This window comes from Rattus norvegicus, chromosome 10, assembly GCF_021556685.1.
Source record: "Rattus norvegicus strain SHRSP/BbbUtx chromosome 10, alternate assembly SHRSP_T2T, whole genome shotgun sequence".
Classification (NCBI taxonomy): Eukaryota; Metazoa; Chordata; class Mammalia; order Rodentia; family Muridae; genus Rattus; species Rattus norvegicus.
This window is the reverse complement of record NC_141543.1, coordinates 62,612,681-62,636,105: the sequence shown is the minus strand read 5'-3', so window position 1 is coordinate 62,636,105 and position 23,425 is coordinate 62,612,681. Positions and strand designations below refer to the sequence as shown.

The 23,425-nt window shown below is 49.9% G+C and overlaps 1 protein-coding gene across 3 annotated transcripts in view; it reads left to right on the top strand.

Annotated features, from left to right (window-relative positions):
* The window catches only part of Pitpnm3 (PITPNM family member 3), a 90,825-nt gene that overhangs the window by 36,612 nt on the left and 30,788 nt on the right, over positions 1–23,425 (top strand). For all 3 annotated transcript variants that reach the window (XM_087570489.1, NM_001430113.1, XM_087570490.1), the window contains 1 exon segment: positions 9,312–9,359. In XM_087570489.1, the coding sequence (XP_087426615.1) occupies positions 9,312–9,359 (48 nt within the window).

Here is a 23,425-nt window from a genome sequence, read left to right as displayed (position 1 = left end):
TTTCAGTCTCATCATTACATATGTTTATTGCAGTATTTTTGATTTATTTATTCTTATGTGAACGAGTGCTTTACTGCGTGTATGTCTTTATCCCACATTTGTGCCTGGTTGCCTGCAAAGGTCAAATGAGGGGAACTGTGACTGGGTATGTGGGTGCTGGGAATTGAGCCCAGGTCCTCTGCAAGAGCAGCCAGTGTTCTTCTTCTTTTTTTTTTTTTTTGGAGCTGGGGACTGAACCCAGGGCCTTGCACTTGTTAGGCAAGCGCTCTACCACTGAGCTAAATCCCCAACCCCACAGCCAGTGTTCTTAACTGGTAAGCCATCTCATTAGCCTCAGTTTTGGGTTTTTTGAAGGTGTCCTTTGTCTGGTTGAAATGGAGGTCCCTCGAATCCCTGGATTGTTGGAGATTATCACCATTTGTAGGCGTTGGGCTCCTCTATTGAGATGCTGATGGGGTTTTCCACCCCTGGTTCTGTTTCTCTGGTATATTTGATTTGTACACACCTCGTGATCTCTGAGTTCCTTGACCGCTTCTGCCATATTGCTAGCCTCTCATGCTCAGGGTTCAAATCTTCCAGAATCATTAATCCTGATAGTCTTTGAGATATCCCCTAAGACTCACCTGTGCTCAGAGCTCTTTTCATTCCTAAACAATCATATCATTGTGGACGGCAAAGAAGCAGTCAGTGCCTAGGTATCCCGATCAACTTCTCTGCCTCTGTCTTTGCAGAAAGCACTGCTCCCCAGCTGCTCACTCCCTGATTTATGTCTCTGCATCTAGATACATGGTTTCCAAAGAGTTGTCCCTGGGCCAACAGCATTAGCATCACTTGGGGACTTGTCAGAAATGTGAGGGAGGGAGTCCCACCGAGCCAGACACAGCCAGCCAAATTCTGGAAGAGCTTAGGAGCTGTTTTAACTAGTCCTCTAAGGGACCCTGCTGCTTGTTCAAACTTAAGAGTGATTAAGGCTTATGATGCTGAGCTGGTTCTAGGGGATGCACCATTTCCCTCTCCCCGCCTTGTTTCAGTCATGGAGTTTGATATCTTTCTTGCACAGCTTTGGCTCTCCTTTCATGTTTAGCAATATTTGGGTTTGTGTTCCACTCTGTTTGTAGCTGCCTGTTAGCAGAGCTCCGAGTGATGGAATCTGTCTATCCAGCACAACCTGCTGTCATGTGATTATTAGGGAGAGCTAGGAAATGCTACGGGGTAGCTCAGCTCCCAATTTCTTCCGCCTGCCTGTTTCCAGCTTCTCAGAGTGTCCCATACCTCACTTGTTCATCTTCTCCTCACACATGGGGCGGGCTGTCTTTGCTTGGCACACGCAAGGGTCAGGGAAGGCTTGTGGCTCATCCACTGCAGATGTCCAACTTCTTGCAGATTTCCCTGGCTCTGGTGCTTCCTCTGGAGCCTGCTGTGTTCTTCAAGCTTCCTCCACATGCCTCAGTTCTTCCACTGCAGAGCTCAGCTCTGGCCCTCTTTTCTCCTGAGCTGGACTTCTGGGCATTTGGCCTTTGTAGTCACTTGAGGCTCCATACTGAGAAGGGTGCACAGTCCATGTTACGTTCCGCTGTCGCCATCTTGAAATCCTTGATGATTTTGAATAAGGGGTTCTAAGCTTCCATTTCTTCCAAGGCCCTGCTGATTCTGTAGCTATCCCTAGCTCCATCCTTCAGAACGCTCTGCCTTTTACTTCATGTGTGTGGTCTGTGTGTGTGTGTGTGTGTGTGTGTGTGCTGTGTGTGTGTGTGGTGTGTGTGTGGTGTGTGTGTGGTGTGTGGTGTGTGTGTGTGTGGTGTGTGTGTGTGTGTGGTGTGTGTGGTGTGGTGTGTTATATGTTTGTGTGGTATGTGTGTGTGTATGGGTATGGTGTGTGTGTGTGGTGTGTATGTGTGATGTGTGTGTGTGGTGTGTTTGTGTGGTGTGTGTATGTATGTGTGTGGTGTGGTGTGTATATATGTTTGTGTGGTATGTGTGTGTGTGTATGGGTGTGGTGTGTGTGTGTGGTGTGTATGTTTGGTGTGTGTGTGTGGTGTGTGTGTGTGTTTGTGTGGTGTGTGTTTGTGTGGTGTGGTGTGTGTGTGGTGTGTATATATGTTTGTGTGGTATGTGTGTGTGTATGGGTGTGGTGTGGTGTGTGTGGTGTGTATGTTTGGTGTGTGTGTGTGGTGTGTGTGGTGTGTGTTTGTGTGGTGTGTGTTTGTGTGGTATGTGTTTGTGTGGTGTGTGTGTGTGTGGTGTGTATATATGTTTGTGTGGTATGTGTGTGTGTATGGGTGTGGTGTGGTGTGTGTGGTGTGGTGTGTTTGTGGTATGTGTGTGTGTATGTGTGGTGTGTGTGTGTGGTGTGTATGTGTGGTGTGTGTGTGTGGTGTGTGTGTGTGGTGTGTGTATGTATGTGTGTGTGTGTGGTGTATGTGGTGTGGTGTGTATGTATGTGTGTGGTATGTGTGTGGTGTGTGTGGTGTGTGTATGTATGTGTGTGGTGTGTGTGTGGTGTGTGTGGTATGGTGTGTGTGTGTGGTGTGTGTTTGTATGTGTGTGGTGTGTGTGTGTGTGTGGTGTATGTGGTGTGGTGTGGTGTGTGTGTGGTGTGTGTGTGGTGTGTGTATGTATGTGTGTGGTGTGGTATGTGTGTGTGTGTGGTGTGTGTATGTGTGTGTGTGTGGTGTGTGTGTGTATGTGTGTGTGTGTGTATGTGTGTGGTGTGTGTGTGGTGTGTGTGGTATGGTGTGTGTGTGTGGTGTGGTATGTGTGTGTGTGGTGTGGTATGTGTATGTGTGTGGTGTGTGTGTGTGGTGTGTATGTGTGTGTGTGTGTGTGTGTGTTTGGTGTGTACTTAGCAGTTGGGCTTTCAGAGGACATTCCTTCTTATTTTCCATTGCTGCTGGAGAACCATGCGGAAGTAATTTATGTCCTTTGTAGAGGTTTGGGGCAGAGGAAAAAGTCTGGGTCATGCAATCAGTTTACTGTCTTCATTCTGCACTACAGTGACACTCCTAAAATAGAAGTGCAGTGACACTGTGCTGCTGTGACAGTGGAACCCGAGTCACTGCTACCTGCAGAATGGAGGGGAATGAATGCCCCCACCTTGGCATGCATGACCGTCCCTCCTCCCCACTGTTATCATGTCCCAGGGTTAGTGAGGGCTCTGTTACCACAAGGATTAAACATCCTTGGGCAGCTACCATGAAGGACAGTAAAAAGAGACCATCAGACTATTGCTAAGGCCTGAGACACTGAGATCACCTCAGACGTTCTAGGCATTTCTCCCTTTCTCCTTCAACCACGCTGGGTTTCTAGTTCAGTGGAGACGGGCTGGCTTGTTGACGCTCAGGCCCACTTGGAGCACTTCCCTACTTCATCTCTAGATCTCGCTGTCCTGGGCTCTTCCTCCAGGAAGCTGCCCTGAGATCCCAGCCTCCTCCACTGCCTCTACAGCCCAGCACAGTTCATCTGCCCCTCACCTACCCATCTGAGCACAGTTGTGTCTTTCTGGCTTGCACTGTCCTTCCACAGCCTGGCATATGAGGCCATCATGACCCCAGAGCAGTCGGTCAGGTATCCAGACATTCACTCACTCACTCACTCCCACAATGCTTTGTGTCAGACCCAGTGCTAGATAGTCAGCTTCAGGAAGGGCCTCACATTTGATTGATTGCTCATCTTCCAGTTCACTTGGGGATGTTACCGTTCAGTCAACCAGCTGCTCTAACAAGATGGGGGTAAAATAAAGAGGGCTCTGAGAGGACACAGAGCCAGAGAGGAGACTTCAGAGGCGAAGGAAGCTTTTCTGGGATCAGGACAGACAAAGGGGGACAGACCAGGTGGAGGGAACAGGTGTAGAGGTGAGGAGGAAGGTATGAGAAGCCAGGAGGTTTGGGACTACATGGAGTCCATCTTATTTTCTTTCCTGTTTCTTTGTTTTTGTTTTTGTTTGTTTATTTGTTTTTTTTTGAGATTGGGTCTCACCAGGCCCTTCAGCCTAGCTGTGGGCTAGAGCCCCTCCTGCCTGACTCTCTTGAGTGCTACGGTTACGTGTGTGTAGCACTAGGCCTGGACTTCATTCTCACTGAAGTTGGGATATGAGGAACGAGGATGGGAAATTATAAGGGATGCGGGGGTGTTCTTGGGGGAGGAGGCAGGGAAAGAAGGCTGAAGCTGGAGGTCCTGTATGTAGGCTGAGGAATTAGGGGCTCTCTGAGGAGTGACTCAGTCTTTGAAATGATCGAAGCCGGGTCACGACGAGCTGGCTTTGGCAGAGTTCACTATGAAAAGCAACCTGGAGGATCAAAGGAGCACCTCAGGACCTAGTCACCATGGGCCCGGAATTGTGGGTAGTGAGCTTTACTAACCTGCTAACCAGTAGTGCTGCGCATTTGGGGGAGAGCCTGTTTACGAGGCACAGACAGGCTTTTCTACAGCAGCCTCCTTTATGCACTGAACTGAGCCTGCTCCCAAAGCCCAGAAACAGGAGAGTATAGGGCACAGAGGGGCTTCAGGATTCCCATGCCATGGGAGAACAGACAGAGAATTCCTAGAGTCTTCTCTAGGTCTGAAGCCCTCCCCAGAAGCCGCCGAACCGCCCCTTGAATGCTTCTCTTGTTCAACATGTTCACCGAAAGAGATCAGTTCATAGCTGCACACTTTGCTGCCCTTGCTGGATGGAGCTTGTGGTTTTCTGGAAGATGGATGGAAAGAGGAAAAAGATTACTTGGGAAGTCATTAGCAAGGGTTGGAAGTGTCTCTTTGGGAGAGATGCTGTGGCCAAACACCCCAGAACGTATAAACTTGAGAAAGGCAAGATGTGTGGGACTACAGCCTGGAGCATCAGTGGCCCCAGCTCCTAACTCCCAGTCCCCAGACTTCAACCCTGAGCCCTAAACCCTAAGCTCTAAGTGCAGCCTCTAACCCCAGCTCCCAGTCTGCAGCCTGCAGCCTACAGCCAACTCTGCATAACCATCCTGCTTCCTAGAGCTTCTGGCCTCTCCTGTGACAGAAGCACAGCTTAAGCTGAGGTAAAGTGGTTGGGCCCAGGGGCCCTGGAAAGTTGCAGGCTAAGTGGGGTCTCATTTAGGCAACGCTGAGCCAGATGTACATTTGGCTAATGGTCCATGTCCTGGGAGCCTACTAATCAGGAAACCGGATTCCAAAGCTAAGATGATTCCTCTGTCACTAGTGGTAACTCTGAGGGGAGATAAAGCTGGTCTGAGCTGAGAAGGCAAGGCCAGCCTGCTGCTGCTGCTGCTGCTGCTGCTGCTGCTGCTGCTGCTGCTGCTGCTGCTGCTGCTGCTGCTGCTACTGCCGCCGCCGCCTCCTCTGTACACATCAGTTATATTGTAGATAGTAGGCCCACCACCATGGGGACAGTTCTGCAATTATAGCACACTGGGTGGTGGGGTGGCTGAGCAGGAGGATTTGAATTCCAGGCAAGCCTGGGCTACACAGTGAGACCCTCTTTTCAAAATAACAGGGGGCTGATCAGGTTGGAGGGACACAAGGTAGGGGAAGTGGCAAGAATAGCCAGATGCATTGTGTAGATCTATAAAATAGCAAAGGAGAAAACAAACTGACAGCTACAGAAGGACTCGCTCTGGCCTCCCTCAGCACACTCATCAGTCTCGCCCAGTCCCTGCTCTAGCATCAGTGTAGGGGAAACTAAGCCTGCAGGAAATGCTGGCCAAGCTCGACACCCTTTGCTGACAGTCCCTGCTCTGCTCTCTTCCTCCCATCCTTAGCCTCTGCCTCAAAGACTCTCCCCTCACCACCCGAGCCTTCCCGGGAAAGCCTTGACCTAGAGATTCCCAAGAGGGAGAGGCAGGATAATGGGAGCAAGAAGACATCAGAACCAGGGAGCTCATGGCGAAGTGATGGAGCCCCACTGAGTCTATGAAGGGTTTGTTTTGCAGAGGTGGAAGCCACAGTCATTTCAGGTGCAGGATGGGAAGGACCTGCACTCCTAGATGTAGCCTACTGAGTTTACATAGGAGTAGCCATGCTCTTAGCTGGCTGTGAGATCTCCTAGCTTGGCTTTGATCTCCTTCCCTGATATTTCCTTCTTTAAGTCTTTAAGTGCACCAGTATCTCAAGGTCACGGGCCTCCTGGCTTCCCCAGCTCTCTGTATCCCAGCCTCCCCAGCAGCAAGAGTCTCAGATCCATAGGCTACTTCTTCATCAGATAATCTTGCTGGTGAAAAGTCTGCCCCAGCTCAAAGCTTTACTTGCTTTGAGGTCATGAAACCAGCACTGGGACCAGAAGCTCATAAAGGCTCTAGGTGTGAAACTTGTGGTGTAAGCCAAAATGGCCCCCCTCATCTTGGTAGGTGTGCAAGAAATGCCAGTACATGTTCATTATAGTCAGAGCTGTGATCAGTGCTCCAGAGAGTTCTTGGTTTGGGCTTTACTGTTCCTAGTTCTGAATTATTTTATCTCCTATCTTGTGGTTTGTGAGTGACGCCTGACGGGTCATGTGCTCCAGGCTGAGGCTTCGCCGCATATGGTCCTGGGCTGAAACACCTCAAAGGCCTCCTGAGAAGGGTGCTTGGCTTTCCTCCGTCCCATCTGGCTGGCCTGTCCCATCTCTCCTCTCCCTCAAACAAGAGCCTGGGTACAGGCAGGGCAGGGGACCGAAGCTTCCATCTGCTATGTTTCTCTAGACTGGCAGTGTCACAGCATTCTGATTGTACCTCAGAGGGAGCAAGACATTACCCATCCTATCCAAGGAAGCAATTGCTCCCTTCCTAGAGGTGAGGACTCTTGTCAGTCCTGGATGGAGGCAGCAGGCACAGGGAGGGCGGTGTGTCACTCCATTCCCCAGTCCGTTATGCAAAATGGCTGGCAGAGGCTAGCAGTGGAGGCCTTGGGAGATGGTAGACTCCCAGTGTGTGCCTTCTAAGCCAGGGTGGAGGGAGGGCGCCAGGCCACGGAGAGTCACTGCCGTGCTCACAAGGATCCCTGAACGCTGGCATTCGGAAGACTCAGGTTGAGAGTCTCCAGGATGAAGTCAGCACCTTTGGTGCTCTTCTTGCTTTCTGGCACAGCCATGGCTGATCCTTTTTGCCCAGAACCCAGCTAATTATGTCGCTGGTTTCTGGATGCAGTAGAAGCAAGCAGCAGGAGCTTCAGATGTGGAGATACTGCGAGTCGCTGTTGCACCGAAGCTTGGCTTCCTTCCTTATTATATTCATATAAACGGGCTTCCTGCCCAGGGTCACCCGCCCCCGCATCCTGTCTCCCCTGGACTTGGCATGCCTTGAGCATGATGTTTGCTGACCGCTCGAAACACCCTGTCTTTCGCTCTTCCTTTGGAAGCTCAGACCATGGCTCTGCTGAAGGCTCCCAGGGGCTTCAGCTGAAAATGGTCCCCTGCTCCCCATCCATCATGGCTGACTGCATTCCGCACCGGGCTCCATGCAGAGGTTTTTCTTGCCCTGGACACCCCTTGCTTTCCATCTCTGTATCCCCATAGCCCTTGGCACCATGAGCAGGAAACAGAATGTGTGTCTGGAATGTGTGACCTCATTTCTGTGTTAGGGAAAGTGATTTCGCCCAGATCCACCTACACTCTTGTGGCCTCACGTGACATACAAGAGCGATGCCTGACATTGGTATCCGATGCTGGGTCTTCCCTGGTTTCTGTTTCCATCTGGGTTACATTTACTCTCATTCCTCCAATGCGGTTTGTGACCATCTCATCATGCTGGGTGCCGGCCACCCCACGAAGGCCCAGACCTTTCTTCTCCAACTGGACTCTTACTGGACACTAACTCTGTCCTGTGTCCAATAGGCACTGTACCACTGGCTCTGGGGAGATCTCGGAGATCCCTAACACATTAGCCATTGTCTCTGTCCATCTGGCTCTGCCTTGTGTTGTAATGAGGGCAAGAGACAAGATCATGAGCTAGTTGTCACAAGTAAATCAGTAAATAACACACTAAGCGCAAACTGGACAGGGTGGCACACACCTTTGATCCAGCATAAGGGAGGCTAAGGGCAGGCAGATCTCTGAGTTCAAGGCCAGCCTGGTCTGCATTGAGTTCCAGGCTAGACAGGGCTACGCAGTGAGACCCTATGTCAAAAATCAACAACAACAACTACAGCAACAACAACAACGGTGATCCTCATGAATTGGGTGTTGGTTAATTGCCTACCTGTGTTCTAAGAGCTCCAAGTATCACTGTACAGGGACCCTCTGAGCAAAGGACCAGTGTAGCCCTCTATTTTTGAAGTCTGTGGCATAGAGGCTATGTAACTGGCTCCCATAGACACAGTAAGTAAAAGACAGCTTTCAGTATCCAAAGAGTCTCAAGAGAGCATTGTGTCCATAGTGTTTTATAGGAATGAAGCCCAGAAAGGGAAAGAGAGGCACATTGGATCACACAGTGGGCTGGTGTGAACCAATTGGATCACACAGTGGGTTGGTGTGAACCAAGTCCTAGCCTCAGACCCCAGATGGATGCACTTTTCATTCATAGACCCCTATTCTGAGGAGGAGGGAAAGAGAGACTTGGATCCAGGTGACATGAGCCGTGGAGGCAGTTGTGACAGGCAGAGGCTGGAAATAGGGACTCTGAGGATGGTGTCTTGGATCGCAAATGTAGAGTAAGACACATTTGGAAAAGGAGTCACAGAAGGCCCTAGAGGACTGGCTGGGAAGACAGAGCCATTTCCTGGATAGCACTGCCCAGGAGTCCAGTGGGGGGAGGGGACAGGGTAACCTCATATAATCTAGGAGATCCTGGAGGGGGTGTCCCTCAGTGCTTGGACACTTGCTTAGAAAACCAGGGTTGCTTCAGATGTATTTTTGGTGGGTGCGGTAGGGAGCAACGCAGAATTACTCAGGGATTCCTAGTCATGGAAAATGTGAAGTGTCTGGGAAGTTTCCACAGAAGCCATAGGCAGCAGGATGCACAGATGACAGAGAAGTCTGGTTAGAGAGAGGTTTGTTTAACTACTGTTGCCTAAACAGAGTGCCCAGCTCAGACCCTTACAGGACAGTGTGATGGGAAAAGGGGGGCAGCATCTAGAAGCTGCCTCATAAGATTGGAGAGGAGCCAGCAAAGATAGGCCTGGGAAAGGTCAAGGGCATAACCAAGGAGCTAGGCAGCACTCAGCGATGATGTCATGGGTTGGGTGCTGGCTCACACACAAAGGCCAAAGGCTAACACTGAGGTGGGTAGGACAGGGTGGGAAATTTGGGTGGTATGTCTGCCACCCTCAGCTCTGGAGGGGTAGTGGGAACTGCCAGCAGCTCCTCAGGGGAGCAGCAGAGCAGTGACCCAGGGCTATTGTCCTTTTTGTTTCCGCAGGAGAAGGGGCCACAGCGTGCACGTCCAGCATCTTGCAAGAGAAGCAGCGTGAGTTACACCCACAGAGACCTTGCTTTTCCTTCCATTGGATGAATGGTGGCTCCTGGGCCTGGTCCCCTTTGAGGCTTAGAGCTCCAAGGATAGAAGGATCTCTTTCCCATTTTGCTCCTGGGTGGGAACAGAAAGCCTAGGTCCACTAAGCCTGGGTTTTGGCAGCTCTCCTGAGACCCCATGTTTCTAAGCCATCTATGCTAGGCAGTTCTGGTGTCAAAGCTAGAGCCAGGGCATGAGGCCGATAGCTCTGATAGGGGTGGGGTAGAGCATGCAGGATCATTGAAAGTTTGGTGACTGTCATCTGCATGGTGATGGAGACTGAGAGGGACCGGAAAGGCAGCCCCCTTGAGCCTTTCAGGCCATCAACATTTGGATGTCAACTTCCAGCAGTCATGGTCGGTCCTGTGCTAACCAAGATTAGAACAAATGAGGTCGTTCAAGGCTGTGTTCCAGAGAATGGTCCCTTTTAAATACATGGTTTACTTTCCAGATATCCAGATATTGTCATTGTATGTGTGAGTGTGGACAAGTGTGAGGTCAGAGGACATCTCTCGGGAGTTGGTTCTTACCTTCCATCATGGGTTCTGGGGTCAAACTCAGGTTCAGGCTTGCCGTGCAAGCACCTCTACCACTGAGTCATCTCAGCAGCCCTAGACGTGCTGGCCCTTAAACTCCACTCCCAGAAGGACTGGCTCTGTAGTCAGTATCCTAGGATTGACTTTGGGGTGTCCTGCCCTTGTCTTTTTCCTTTTTCCTGTCTCACACCAGCCTATCTTGACTTCTGCCAGTTTTCTTAGGAAGATGGGTAAGGGATTGGATGTACTAAGGTCATGCCAGGATGCTGGTCACATGTCCTGTGGACACATCAGGTGGACTTGGTGGGCAGCACCTGTGCCAAGTCTTGCCTTTGCTATGGGCAATGTTGACTTCCATATGTGGCTAGGTTTGGGGCAAAGGCTCAGAACTTCCCTCATTTCCTGCCTGCTGCTCTGCTTGTGGCTATAGCTTTGGGGAGGCTCAACCCATTTTGCTAACTAGCTCCCCAGGCCCCAACTTGAGGCCTTCGTTCAAGCTCTCTCCTCCTCTGCTGAGCTTCTGTGAAGGGTATGTAAACACCAGCGTCCACAGCCCTGTGGTCCAGGCCTTCAGTACAGCTTCCCTGATCCCCCATGTCACAATGCACAGACGAGGGGATTACTGCTCAGAAGGGCTGGTGGCCATGAGTTCTTCTGTCACAACTGACCACTAGGGTACTGACAGAGAGAAAGGACAGGGTGCCAGGAAAGAGGGGCAGAGAGATTTGTGCCTGCAGGTTCTTAAGTTTTGGAGGTGACAAAGTGGTAACACAGAGACTGAGGCCTTAATGAAAAGAATTGGTTACAGAATTTGCTAGAGCTGAGCCACTACACTAGGAGACAGGGAGTGCGAGAGGCCCCAGCCCTGGCTGCAGCTGTGCGTGTGTTTTGGGTGGGTGGGTGGAAGGTCTTTGGAGAAGGAGGGCAGGGAACAGCTTGGGACTGGTGGTTTGAATAATGGCAGGGTTTCTACTTCACTGGTTCCCTGGTTACCTGGCACCTGGCCCTGGTTCCCTCAGGTTAGAGGAAGACAGGCTTGGCGGGCAAGTGATAGCTACAATAGGTATCTGGGTGTGGATCGGGCTGTGGCTGGCTGGTTTTGAAAGGCATATTCATGGGCAAGTTTCGTCTCTGTTTGAACTAGCCCATGGAGGATTGCCAACGTCTCACTGACCAGCAAGTCCCCAATATATTGAACTACCAAGAAGTTAAAAAAACAAAAACCAAAAACCAAAAAACCAAAACAACAACAACAAAAAAACAAAAACAAAAACAAAAACAAGGAACAAGAACAACAAGGTGGGCAGGAAGAGCACAGATTAACTGTGCTGGGATTCCTTTCTTTCTTCCTTTCTTTCTTCCTTTCTCTCTTCCTTCCTTCCTTCCTTCCTTTCTTTCTTTCTTTCTTTCTTTCTTTCTTTCTTTCTTTCTTTCTTTCTTTCTTTCTTTCTTTTTAATATTTACACAGAGTCTCACTGTGTGTAGCCCGAGCTGGCCTCAAACTTTTGGCAATCCTTCTGTGTCAGCTTCCTAAGTACGAGGAGTCCAGGCATGTACCATTATGGCTTAATGCTGCAGGGCCTTTAGCAATAAATAGCTTGGAGGTGAAAGCTAGCACCTGAAACTGGCTTTGTCACCAACAGGCGGTCCCAGCTCCTTTCCCCACAGTTGCCACATAGGCAATTGAATTGACAGAATGCTTGGTGTCTCCTGAGCCTCCCTGGGAAAAAAAATTGCATTTCAATAGCGGCAAAGTCTTTTTTATTTCGTGGTTATAGATTTTGGTCAAAATTATATTGCTGAAAGCTGTTATTGTATCCTGCTCCTTGAGGATATTTTTTATGAAGGAAAGAATATCAGTTGATGTTAAGAAGAATTTTAGAGTCATAAAATCTGTGTCTTGGAGGCTTTCTGGGCTGATGCTACCCAAGTTGAAACCCAGTATGTTTGGCAGGGAGGAAACTTAAGCTGTAACCTCCTTTTCTATGATGGCGAAAGTCTTTAGCTGAGAGTAATGTTTTTCACATTACTCTATAATTATGTTCTGCCTACAATTTCAGACATTAAAACCATTTTTTTCTTTTATGAAGTGGTGGTGGTAATTGGTGGTAATGTGTTTGTTTATTTTTAAATCCTAAATGGGCAAAACAAATGTTAGTGACCTGAATTTAAAAAGGAGATGTCCACGGCTTACGTTTAGAATGTGTTTTTCCACTGGGCATTTCAAAACTCTGAAAATAAGGTATTACTCTGGGTGAGGCATCAGATTCCTGCCACCGGGGCGTGGCGCTGTGATGTCTGGGCTTTAAAGGGGGAAAGGTCTATGCATTATATTCAGAAAGATGGCGGAACCCCCTGCTTTCTAGGTCGGCTGAGGGTGTCAGAGGCCATATAACAGATGAACAGAAAGGGTCTTACAGTTCTCAGTTACACCTTGCATTTGCGTAAGTCTTCACAGCTGGAACCTCTGGGCCAGATGTGGGGGTGCATCTCGTGGAGCTCAGTAGCATTGACTGTCTGCTCATCCCAGGGCTGCCTGGCTTACCATCATGGGAACTGTTTCTCCCCTGTCATGATTGAGATATGAAGCAGCCTCTGCCCTACCCACCCCCCACCCCACCCATGGGATCACAAGAAGAAGGCTTGGTCTCCAGCTGGAGGGTCCAACCACTGACAAGTGATAGAGTAATAATTTGATATTCACTGGGAGGCAGCAGCAATTAGTGGAGTCGTTTTCTTGGAGGTCATCTCTTGTCCCTAGCCCCGTGGCCTGCCTCTGTTTCCTGTCCACCCTGAAGTGAACAACTTTGTGATTTCACATCTTTCTGTCGTCTTCCACCACATCACAGATATACCGGAACCCCAGTAAACCCTTACACCTTTACATCGTCTCTCTTTGTCACAAGGATAGAAAGCTGAGCGATGGGTGCGAGGCTACCCAGCCTTATGTCTAGCAGCTCTGGGGCTTGTGTGCTTAGGACTCTGACCCTTGGTGGCTTCCACGCAGTCCTGCGTCTGTCTGCTAGTGGACAGATGGCCTGGAATCCCAAGACCACCTGTGCTATTTAGAACCAGGTGAGAAGAAGCTGGGGAATGCTCAGGTGTGAGGACAGGCTGGGGTCATGGGCCAGGGGGCAGGGGGCCTGGGCCATTTCTTCCTGCTTGCCTTGCAGTCATGACCAGGACTGGGGCCCAGCCCTTTCTCCTGTTGGCACATGGAGTCCCTGTGGGTCTGTTATTCCAGGTGTTTTTGCTGCTGTCTCTTTGTTCCCTGGTTTCCTTTGTCCATATCTCTGTGTGTTTCTGCCTTTCACTGCCTGGTGACAACAGGGACATTTTCAGATACCTCCTGTGTGTGCGTGAGCCTTCGCCTGGTCCTGCGGGTCCTGACAGACCAAAGCTCACTGCTCTGTCCTTCCTTCAGAGAGAAAAGGACCAATCTCCACAAAGCCAAAGTCCAAACCTGGGCTCCCTCTAGACATCACCCCCGCCATTTTCACGACCACCACCACCACCGTGCCAAATTGAACCCCAGGGCAGCACGTTGCCTCCAGCAGAACTCAGGCTCCCCTCCTTCTCTTGGCCCCATCCTTCATCTAAGGGAAGCCTAGCCTTCTCTTGCCTAACCAGCCTGGCTTCCCACACTGGCCTCCATGGCTCGTGTCTCCCACTTCTGTCCTTAGGAGTGGCAGGGAGGTCTCACTCACCTGCTGTCCAGTGCTCCCTGTCCCCCGTCTGTCCTCTGTCTCCTTCCATCGGTGTGTCTCTGCTGTGGACAGTGGAGAAGCCTGAGATCCCACCCATCCCAGCATCCCAGTGGAAGTGCAGAGGCATCCTCCTTCCTGGCAAACAGCAGAAAGGATGCAGGTCCCTGGGGACCCTTGCCTTACTTCCTCTCCATGGCTGCAGAGACTGGATGTCATGCTACATGTAGAGAATTGTCCTGTCCTTGGCATGGGCTTCCTGCATTGTCTATAGGGCAGGAGTCCACTGCCTCTACTCATACCTACCATAAGTATCCCCAAAGGGCTCCCCTATCCCTCTGCCTCAGTAGCTGTTTGTAGAAACAGGCTTTGCCCTCTCATACCCATTGGATCTGGAGTGTGGAAGGGCTGACACCATGATTCCCAGGTTACCAGGTGAAAACAAGATGGGCAGGAGCCGATGACTTCTGAGGAAGGCAGTCATTCTGTCGGCTCCGATCCACAAACTCAGAGGTTATCCGTGCCTGGCCAATTTGGATCCAAGCTCCCTCCTTTCCTCAGCTTCTCCTTCCCAGGTGCCCCAGTGCTCTGTCCATCCTGTTACACAGCTACTTTCTGAAGGAACAGTTTCATCAACACTCATCAGCCCCTAGCCCCACAACCCTGCCCCCAATCTCTTTGGTCCAGACTGTTCGTAGGAAGGGACCCATGAGGACATCTGGAGCTTCCTCTACACGGAAAAAGTTTACCTGCTGTGGCCCTCAGGGTCCGGCCTAGCCCACACGGCTTACAACAGGAACTTGATACATGCTGCCTGTCAAATGGCTTTCCCGAGGGCCAGCACGGTGGGACAGCTCTTCACAGCCACGTTTTCGGATCAGAGTGGAGTGCTTCCTCTAAAGTTCCTGGATCAGAACCTGGCAGCAACCAATGCTAAGGTCCAGTGTTCTGACCCCAGACTGACTGACTCTGTATCTCCATCTATATCCTAGCTTCAGTCAGAGCCTGACGTATCAAGGGCCTGAGTCTAGACTCCAGGCCCTGGCTCAAGTCTGAACTTGGATCCTCAGTTCAGATGTTGAGGGCAGCTCGGTATCACTCTCCCCACTGGACAAGGTTGATGTCTCAGCCCATTGCCTAGGCTTCCTCCCTAGAAGCCCTCAGATCACAGTCCGATTGGGATGACCCCCCCCCCCCAGACACGGTGTACAAAGCCCCTTTCCCACAGCTGGCCTTCCCCTCCTCCGCTTGGTAACTGGTATCTTTTCCTGGCCTGTGTGGGCAGCTTGCTGAGCACAGCTGCAGACAGGCTATATTTAGCCGGCTTTAATGAGCTCAGGGTGGCAGACGTCCGCCTTGGGAGCACTTCTGCTCGCATGTGTGCGTATGTTTGGGCCTGGCATGCTTTCTTCCTTTGTGCTCGCGCATGAATTCGCTCCCCCTACCCGTGTGGTTGTGTGCACTCGTATGTGGCAGTGCACTGGCTAGCTAGCAAGTGCCATGAGAGCAGACGCAATTCTCTCCGCACAGCATCTCTGCGGTGTGGTGGTTGTGTGCAGTTCTGACGCTTGTGGAGCAGAGTGGGAGCAAATCATTAGTCTGTTGGCTTGTTTGTTGAAGAATATTTAATGAATACCTTTATTATCCAGGGCTGTGGTAGTCTCTGGGGATAAAACAGAGCAGAGCCAAATGAACACAGTCTATCTCCTAAGGGTTTTATAGTCTGGGAGATGGAGGAGAGAGTCCTCAAATAACTATAAAATTACAACTGTGGGCTGAAGAGATGGCTCAGCAGATAATGGTGCTTGCTGTCAAGGCTGCCAACCTAAATTTTATCCCTGGAACGAACACTGTAGGAGAGAATCAGTTCCCACAAGTTGTCTTCTCTTCTCTACATGTGTACCATGGCACATGAGTGCACACACACACACACACACACACACACACACACACACACACACCACACGCATTGAAAGAATTTTTGGTCTACAGAGTTGGCTTAGCAGCTAAGAGGACTGGCCTTTCTTCCAGAGGACCCAGGTTCAATTTTCAGAACTCACATGGCAGTTAACAACCATCTCTAACTTTAGTCCCAGGGCATCCAGAACCCTCTTCTGGCCTCCACAGGCAACAGGCATGCAGTGCTACACAGACATCCATGCAGGCTGAACACCTATACACATAAAACAAAAATTAAAATAATTAAAGACAATTATAAAGATTTGTCCTAGGAAAGATAGCTATGCTGCTTTGTGGGGGCATGCGGGGGAGGATGAGACATCCCCACCTCAAGGAGGAAGGAACAGGGCTGTTTCTGTAAGAAATTTGTGTATGTGGGCAGTATAAAAAAAAAAGTCCAGAGAAACAAAGGTGCAAGGGCCCTGTGGTGAGAAGGAGAAGGGGATGTTTGCCAACTGAGAGGCAGAAATGGCTGAGTTCGGAAGGAAAGAAGAATGTGGGGAAAGGTAGACAGAGTGGAGGCTCTAGACAGACTATGGTTGTCAAAGAAGTATGAGGCCAGAGCAAGGGTTCGCCTAGAGGATATGGTGAGCTCTCAGAGCTGTAGGATGTAGCCTGGGACTCAGGCAGAGGTCCAGCAGAGGGAATGCTCATAAACCACATGAGGAGGGGAGCCTTGCACAGGGACCCAAGGCACAGCTGATCAAGATGGCAGCCATGGCTTCAGCTTCATGGAGTGTGTGATGGGGGAGCCCTCCTCTCCCCTGTTCTCCTATGGTTTAGCTTTACCAGAAGCCCTGGGGCTTCCTCCTCGTCAGCGACAGGGGCAAGGGTGTGTAGCCAGTGGGAGGGGTCAACGGAGACCACTCAGTGCAGACCACTGACTTGATGTGGAGGAACAGCGCTCTGTTTTTCTGAAAGCCAGTGTGACTTCGACCTTGGGTTCCCACCTGGCCGGGCAGATGAAGGATTCCCTCTCTGTGAGGACACAGCCGTCTCCTTCCCTAATTTAATGTCACCATCCCTGAGGCTCTACATCTCACCCAACACTGTGCACATATGGGCAGGATCCTGTGCCCACACTGGAGCGTATACCAACCTTTAACCCAGTCCCTAGCCTCCCACTTGTCTCCATCTATAGCTCCCAGTAGATGGGTCTCAAGGTAGCCAGGCCTTGCGGGGTCCCCTTCCTCATGGGATTGTGAAGGGCTCAGCCTCTGTCCTTCCCTCACCTGGAGTGGTGAGGTGGGAACCTTTGTTTTTCAACTTGAAAGGTTCTCTGTGTCTTCAAATCCCCTTTTCCTGGTAACAAAGGGAAAACAAGAGCCAGAGAGCTTCACCACAAACCTCGAGGCCAGGAGTTGGAGCAGGCAGAAGATACAAAGTCAGAGCTCAGAAAGGAAAAAAAAAATCACCTTGTTACATGCACTTTGAAAATATTCTTAGTTTTGATCTGTTTTTTTTGAGTAGGCCGTGCATGAACAAGGTAAAAGACTCAAAAGGCATGAACGATGACGCACGTACCTCCCTCTTCCCGCTCCGCGCCCAGCTCACCCAGCCCTTCTTCCCAGACGTGGAGAGGATGACGAGTGTCTCATGTCCCACTCCAGACTCTGCAAACATGAACATATCCATAAATATTCACTTCCATATATATTTTTATATATACCCCCACACAGATGGGAGCGCTCCGTGTGCGTTTTCCCCCTTGCCTGCTGTGGATAATATACCGTGATTCTCTTCCTGTCTCTGAACATCTACAACGCTCGGGTTCATTGATCTTGGCCTCGAGTGTGAGCTAGATCTCGGTGGTGCACTTTATTTAGCCTGTCCCCTATAGGTTGCCTCTCACCATTCAGTATTGTAAACATCATGGCTGTGGCTGACTGGGTGCGTGTGACATGTCCATCACATGGACTTGGCCTTGCTGGGTCATGGGCATTTTGTAGTTTTAATGGCACTACCATATGGCCCGCCAGAGAGGTTGTATTGGCTCTCACTCTCACAGCAACAAATAAAGAAAACCTGTTTTCTCATAGGGTGTTGATAGTGGTTTATCCTACAAACACTAGCAAGTGATTATGGGTGGTCTTAGCAAACTTCAGGGTTCTCAGCACTTTTGTGTGTGTGAGAGTCATTTTCTGTCCCTTGGCTGGGAGCCACTGAGACTGGAAGGGTGACTGAAGGGGGCTGGATAAGGGGGCTGCATTCTATTGTGAGAATGTGGTCTTCTGGGCAGGCAAGCCCAGGATGACTACACAGGGAATAGGCAGGTTCCATTGTCCCAGAGGGCTCCTGTACCCAATGACAGGGGCCACCGGACGGTAGAGGACTGAAGAGATCGTCCCTTTCTATTCACTTCCTCATTTTAGAAAGAACAAAGCCAGGCCTGACCTGAGGCCTGGGTTCAAATCCTTGTGTGTATCAGTTACCTTTTCTCACTACTGGGACAAAATATGTCAGGAACTTAAAGGAGAAAATGGCTTCGTCGTTGTTGTTGTTTTGACTCAGTTTCAGTTCATGTGTAGAAGGCCTGGCCATGAAAGCCTTGACCTTAGAGGCTGATATCTGCCACCTTGACCCCAGGTCCACAACAACCTCCTTAAAACGGCACCACCATCTGGGACAAACACAAACCAATGTAAATGTAAAAACGTTTTACATTCAAGCCTTCCACTTCATCTGGAGAAAGATTCCCTTAACACTTATGAGCCTTGGCCGTTTCCGTGAGGTGTTCAGAAAGACATGAAGATTGCTCTAGACACTTGAGACACAGATGAAGGTTCCTATGTTAAGTACGGAGGGTCCAGTGAGGACACCAGATTGGGGTTGTCACACCTTTCTGGTCATCTTACCAGCCTTGGTTTAAGATAGTGGCTTTCTATCCCTGACATGGGTTTCCTTAGCTGAGTTATTTCTCCAAGCTGTTCCCATGCTCATTTAGGGTGACCACCAGTATGTTCTTAAGAGGGTCTTACTAAGGCCCAGACCCTAGTAGGGGCCAAGGGCCAAGCTTCCAAGTGGCTAGTGTCTCTTTAAAGAGGTTCACTGAAGACCTCTACCTGTTAGCTAAGCAAAGTCAGGTGGGTACTATTAGATTTTGTCTTTGAGAAGGTTAATGAGACACAGGAGGAATCTGTTTCTAGATCCTCCTAACACTGGGTGAAAATTCCATCCCAGCATCCCTACCAAGTGGATATTGCATAACCTGCTTACATAACCTGGGTGAAGAAAAGCTCCCAGCCTACAGGCCAGCACAGGCCACTGTAGACAGCTGTAAACACTTCCAAAGTAGGCTCAAGCCGTAGATACTCAATCCACCATGACATGCTGTTGTCCTGCCCTGGACTCCCTTGGCTCAAACATGGCTCAGCTTGCATCTGTAACTGGATCTGTGTCGTGAATCTGCAATGTAGATATGTGCTGGTTGGACCTGTGGTGTGGAACTACAGTGTACATTTACTGAGTGATCTGTAGTGTGGATCTGTGGAGTGGGGCTGTAGCGTGGATCTACTGGGTGTATCCACAGAGTAAGGAGATCTGTGACGGCATCCATGGCATGGGTCTACATGTACATCAGCTGCGTTAATTTGTCTTGAAAATCTGCTATACCCAGCACAGCTTCTAGAGCATGGATCTACAGAGTGGCTCTCCAGTGTGATTTCTGCACCCTGGGCAAGCAGTCTGTATTTGCAGGTCCACTTGGGTCTACTTTGCTCTGGGCTGGCCCCTACACTTTCTATAGTTATCAGTCTCTACCTATGTCCTCAGTGTGGCCTGAAGTCCTCATTGGGAGTTGTAATTCTGGTTTGGACAATCTCACTTTGCGGCCCTGCATTATGTAGACTGAGTTACATGGCCTACATAAGTTTTAGACATGTAACTTCGACATGGTCACATGATTTTGTTTTGCTCACATGATCTCCAAGCTTGGGATCCTTGTAGCTTTATGCTGGATTTGTTTGGATATTTAAAGCTCTGACCCAAGTTGGGTGATAACCAGTCGAGTAGAAGTCAGAAAGGGATAGTGAGCTATGTGTTAAAACCAAATACAAGATTTAAGCTCGTTACCAGCTTGCAAATGTAGTAACACAAGCTTATAGTGTCCACCCAGTGTACATATTCATAAATACTTTGAGAGTAAAATAAATATGTGCTAACTAAGGAAGTGGTAGAAAATCTAGAAAAGTAGAGAAGAGGAGGAGCTCAATCCCTGTCCCAGCATGCAGAAAAAGTTACACCATTTTGGTGATTTCCTTTGTCTACCAGGCTCAGACCCCTGCCTCATCCCTTCTACCTACTTAGAATGTTATTTCTCAAGGCTGGAGTCTGGGGCATCTGTAGGGGAGGGTGACCTGGAGTCTGGATGGTGACTGAAGTTAGGGGCTTCCCAGTCCAGCTCTGCGGAGCCTTCAGGGACTGTTAGGCAACAATACTGGGCTAGAATCAGGAAGAAGGCTCATGTTAGCCAACTTACTGGTAAAAAAAATTAAAAACCAAACCAAACCAAACCAAAAACAAAAGCAAAACCCCAGAAAAACAAACCAAACCAACCAACCAAACATTGCTTGATACGATTACCTTTAGATAAAAATAGGTCGAACACTCAGTGGAACTCAGCCAGACCTAGTTCACTTTCATTTTTCAATAGCCCCCAGGCTTTCATTGGACTGGAAATCTCCCTGTTTTTTTTGAGAGCCCAGGAACCTTCTGGAAAAGGCCTGTTATTTTCTCTGCTTCCCTCTGTCTTCTCTGTATCCTGCTCTTGGAGATCAGTCCCTACCTATTATTTTGGCTTGGAGTTTCAGAGGTGTCAGTCTACCATTGCTTGGAGCCCGGATGGTACAGTGTTGGGAACATGTCATGGAGAAAGCTGTTCACCTCCTGCTGGCCAGGGAGCAAAGGAGGGACAGAAAGGGCCTGGAGGACCCAGAGACACTTGAAGGCCACACTCCTTCCTCCTATCAGACTCCATTTCCCAGCAGCACTGCAGCTTGGGGACCAAGCCTTCAATATGTGGGCACTGGTGGGACATTCAAGATCCAGTTTAGAGCAAGAGAACAAAGCCATCGGGTTGATGCACAACTCTGCTTCTACCTATGTGTGATTCCATGTCCTGCAGGCATTTAGGTCCCTTTTAAGCTGGTCCTAGGCTGCGCCAGCTCCCTATGGGTAGCTGGTAGAGGTGATAGTCACTGCCAGAGGATTGGTAGGATGGAGAATAAGCCCGAGTAATGAGTATTCGCTCCTGCTGGGTCCCAGCAGTGAGTGGCATGGGAGGGGAAACAGTTGGGCTCTCCTGCTAGGCTAGGGTGATGTTTTGCTTAGGGAACCAAGCACACAAGCGCTGACCTTAGCTTTTGTCTCTGTAGCAGTGTGGCGTACGGTAATTAGAAGGGCTGATCACGATCTGTGATTTCCAAGACTATGATTAAGCAAAAATAGCCTCTATTCTTCAGCCATCAGAATGAGCCATGGTGAGCTGGGTGGGTCACCATCCCAGAACTGGGGCAGGCAGGGTGCTGGGAGCAGCACTGTGGTAGTTGCCTGCCTCAAAGGCCACCATTAAACAATGTCACAAAAACAACTTACTTACCCTAAGTCTGGGCCTAGTAGGAACCCAGCCTGAACAAGGCCATGCAAACAGAAACAAACAGGTGGTGGAAAGAAAGAGGCTGCTTGATGATCAGGTCCCTGGGCCCCTTGCAGGTGGCTTCTCAGGAGGAAAAACTGGGAATCCTCCAAAGGTCAAGTCAGGAGGTGGTAACATTCCCAGAGCATCTAAGATCCTAGCTCCTCTAAGGACTTGCTCAGGGAATTACGCTTCCCAGAGGAAGAGGGGCTCCTCCCTGAACCTGGGGTCTCAGGGGACTTGAGCAGCTCAGAGAGGTTGTGTAGCTGTGAGCACCTGGGATCATTATGCTAGCCCCTGAAAGCTGAAAACTTCTTTTAGTTTGATGGAAAACAAAGTAACCCTAAAATAGCAGGTCATGCCCCATTCAGCAAGCTGTGAGGTAGCCATCCTGGTCTAGGTAGAGCTGAGGAGACTGGCCAGGAGAAGTGGCTACTGAGTTGGATTTTGCAGAATACACAGTTTTCAAGTTTGTGAGGGGAGGAAAGGCTCAGAGACACAAAGCTGGGCATAAGCAAAGGTGACAAGGAGTGGAGAGTACTTTCTTGTGGGAGAGTGAGACCCAGTGATCTTGCTTATTGTGGGAGGTTCTGAAAAGGACTAGGTTTTGCTGGGTGTGGTGGTTCTTCCCTATAATCTCAGGATGCAAAAGGCTGAGGCAGGCTGGGCAGTGGTGGATCACACATTTAATCCTAGTACTGCGGAAGACAGAGGCAGGTAGATCTGTGAGTTTGAGGCTAGCCTGGTCTACAAAGCAAGTTCCAGGACATCCAGGGCTAGACAGAGAAACCCTGTCTTGGAGGTGGAAAAAAAAAAAGACTGATACAGAAGAATTGCCAAGGAGTGGTAGCCAGCCTGGGATACACAGTAAGGTTTAGTCTCAAAACAGCAGTGGCAACAGTAACAATAGCAACAAAGTAAAGCCTTATGGACTACAGACAGACAGACAGGGCAGCCTTAAAACTACTTTCCTGATTGTTCACAGAGGCCTCAGCTATACTGTGGGTGACTGTGGTCCTGGCAGGAAGTATTCAAGGGACCAGAATCTGCATCAACCAGGCAAGGTCTCCTGGTGGCTGAGAGTACAACTTGTATGAGTCTGTGCATCCAAGGAAGCAAGGCTCTGTCCCCAAACTGCAGAGAAAGTGAGACATTTCCTGGGGGTGATGCAGGGGAGTTGATACTGCAGATGTCCCTATCCTGCCTCCAGCCCTCAGCTCTCATTCCTACTGATCTGAAAACTGCTTCAGCACCATCTATGGCCAAGATGCCATGCACATCCACTAATTCTATGAGTATCGTGAGGGCCCCAGGGTGGCTGACACCAGGCAGATGGAGGCTGAGGGGGCTCCTAGATCTATGTCACCAGTGAAGATGCAGGATTTAGCCTCCACCTAGTAGAGGGCATGGCACCTGGGAGACAGCAGGACCCTCATGTCTTCCCACCGAGTTATTTATAGCCACACAATGGTAATTTGTGGCAATCACAGCATTTAATCCTGTAATCACACTGCAAGCAGGCACCCAGCCCAGTGAGGTCGGTGAGCCTGCCAGGGCTCGGGGAGGGACTTGGCGGCAGGGCAGGGAGTGTGGAGGCGGTCCTGTCCCTATCAGCCTCCAGCCCATCTTGTCAGCCATGCCCCCCTCCCCCGCACCCTAGATAATAAGGATAACAATAGAGGCTAACAGAGATCACAGGTGTCATATTACACGCCTTGTTCTAAAGCCCCCTTACCCATAGAGACTCTTATCGTCACTGCGGCTCCATAAGGGAGCTATAATATGACTGTGGCATTCCTGCTCTCCTGAGAAAACAGGCTTAGGTCACACAGCCGATAAAAGCCATGTCTCGGTTTCAAGGCCTGTGGTTTTGGAGACCACAGGCTCAGAGGTGGGGATGCCCCATCTATCCCCCTCCTCACTGTTGCTATTGACCTTGGCCAACTCCTCCATCGCTTGCTCCAGAGGGGCAGCCATGCTCAAGAGGCTACAACTTCGTGCAGGTGTTGGCTTCTTTCCAGACACCCTATCCCCGTGACAAATGGCTTCCTGTTGTAGAAAGAGAAGACTTGAGCAGTGGATCTGGACTCAATTTTCAGATGCTCTCTGCATTTTGCTTCTTCAGGGAGGGATAGCCTGCAGCTTCCATCAGAAGGGCAGGGTACCACCTGGTCGAGTGCTATCATCCAT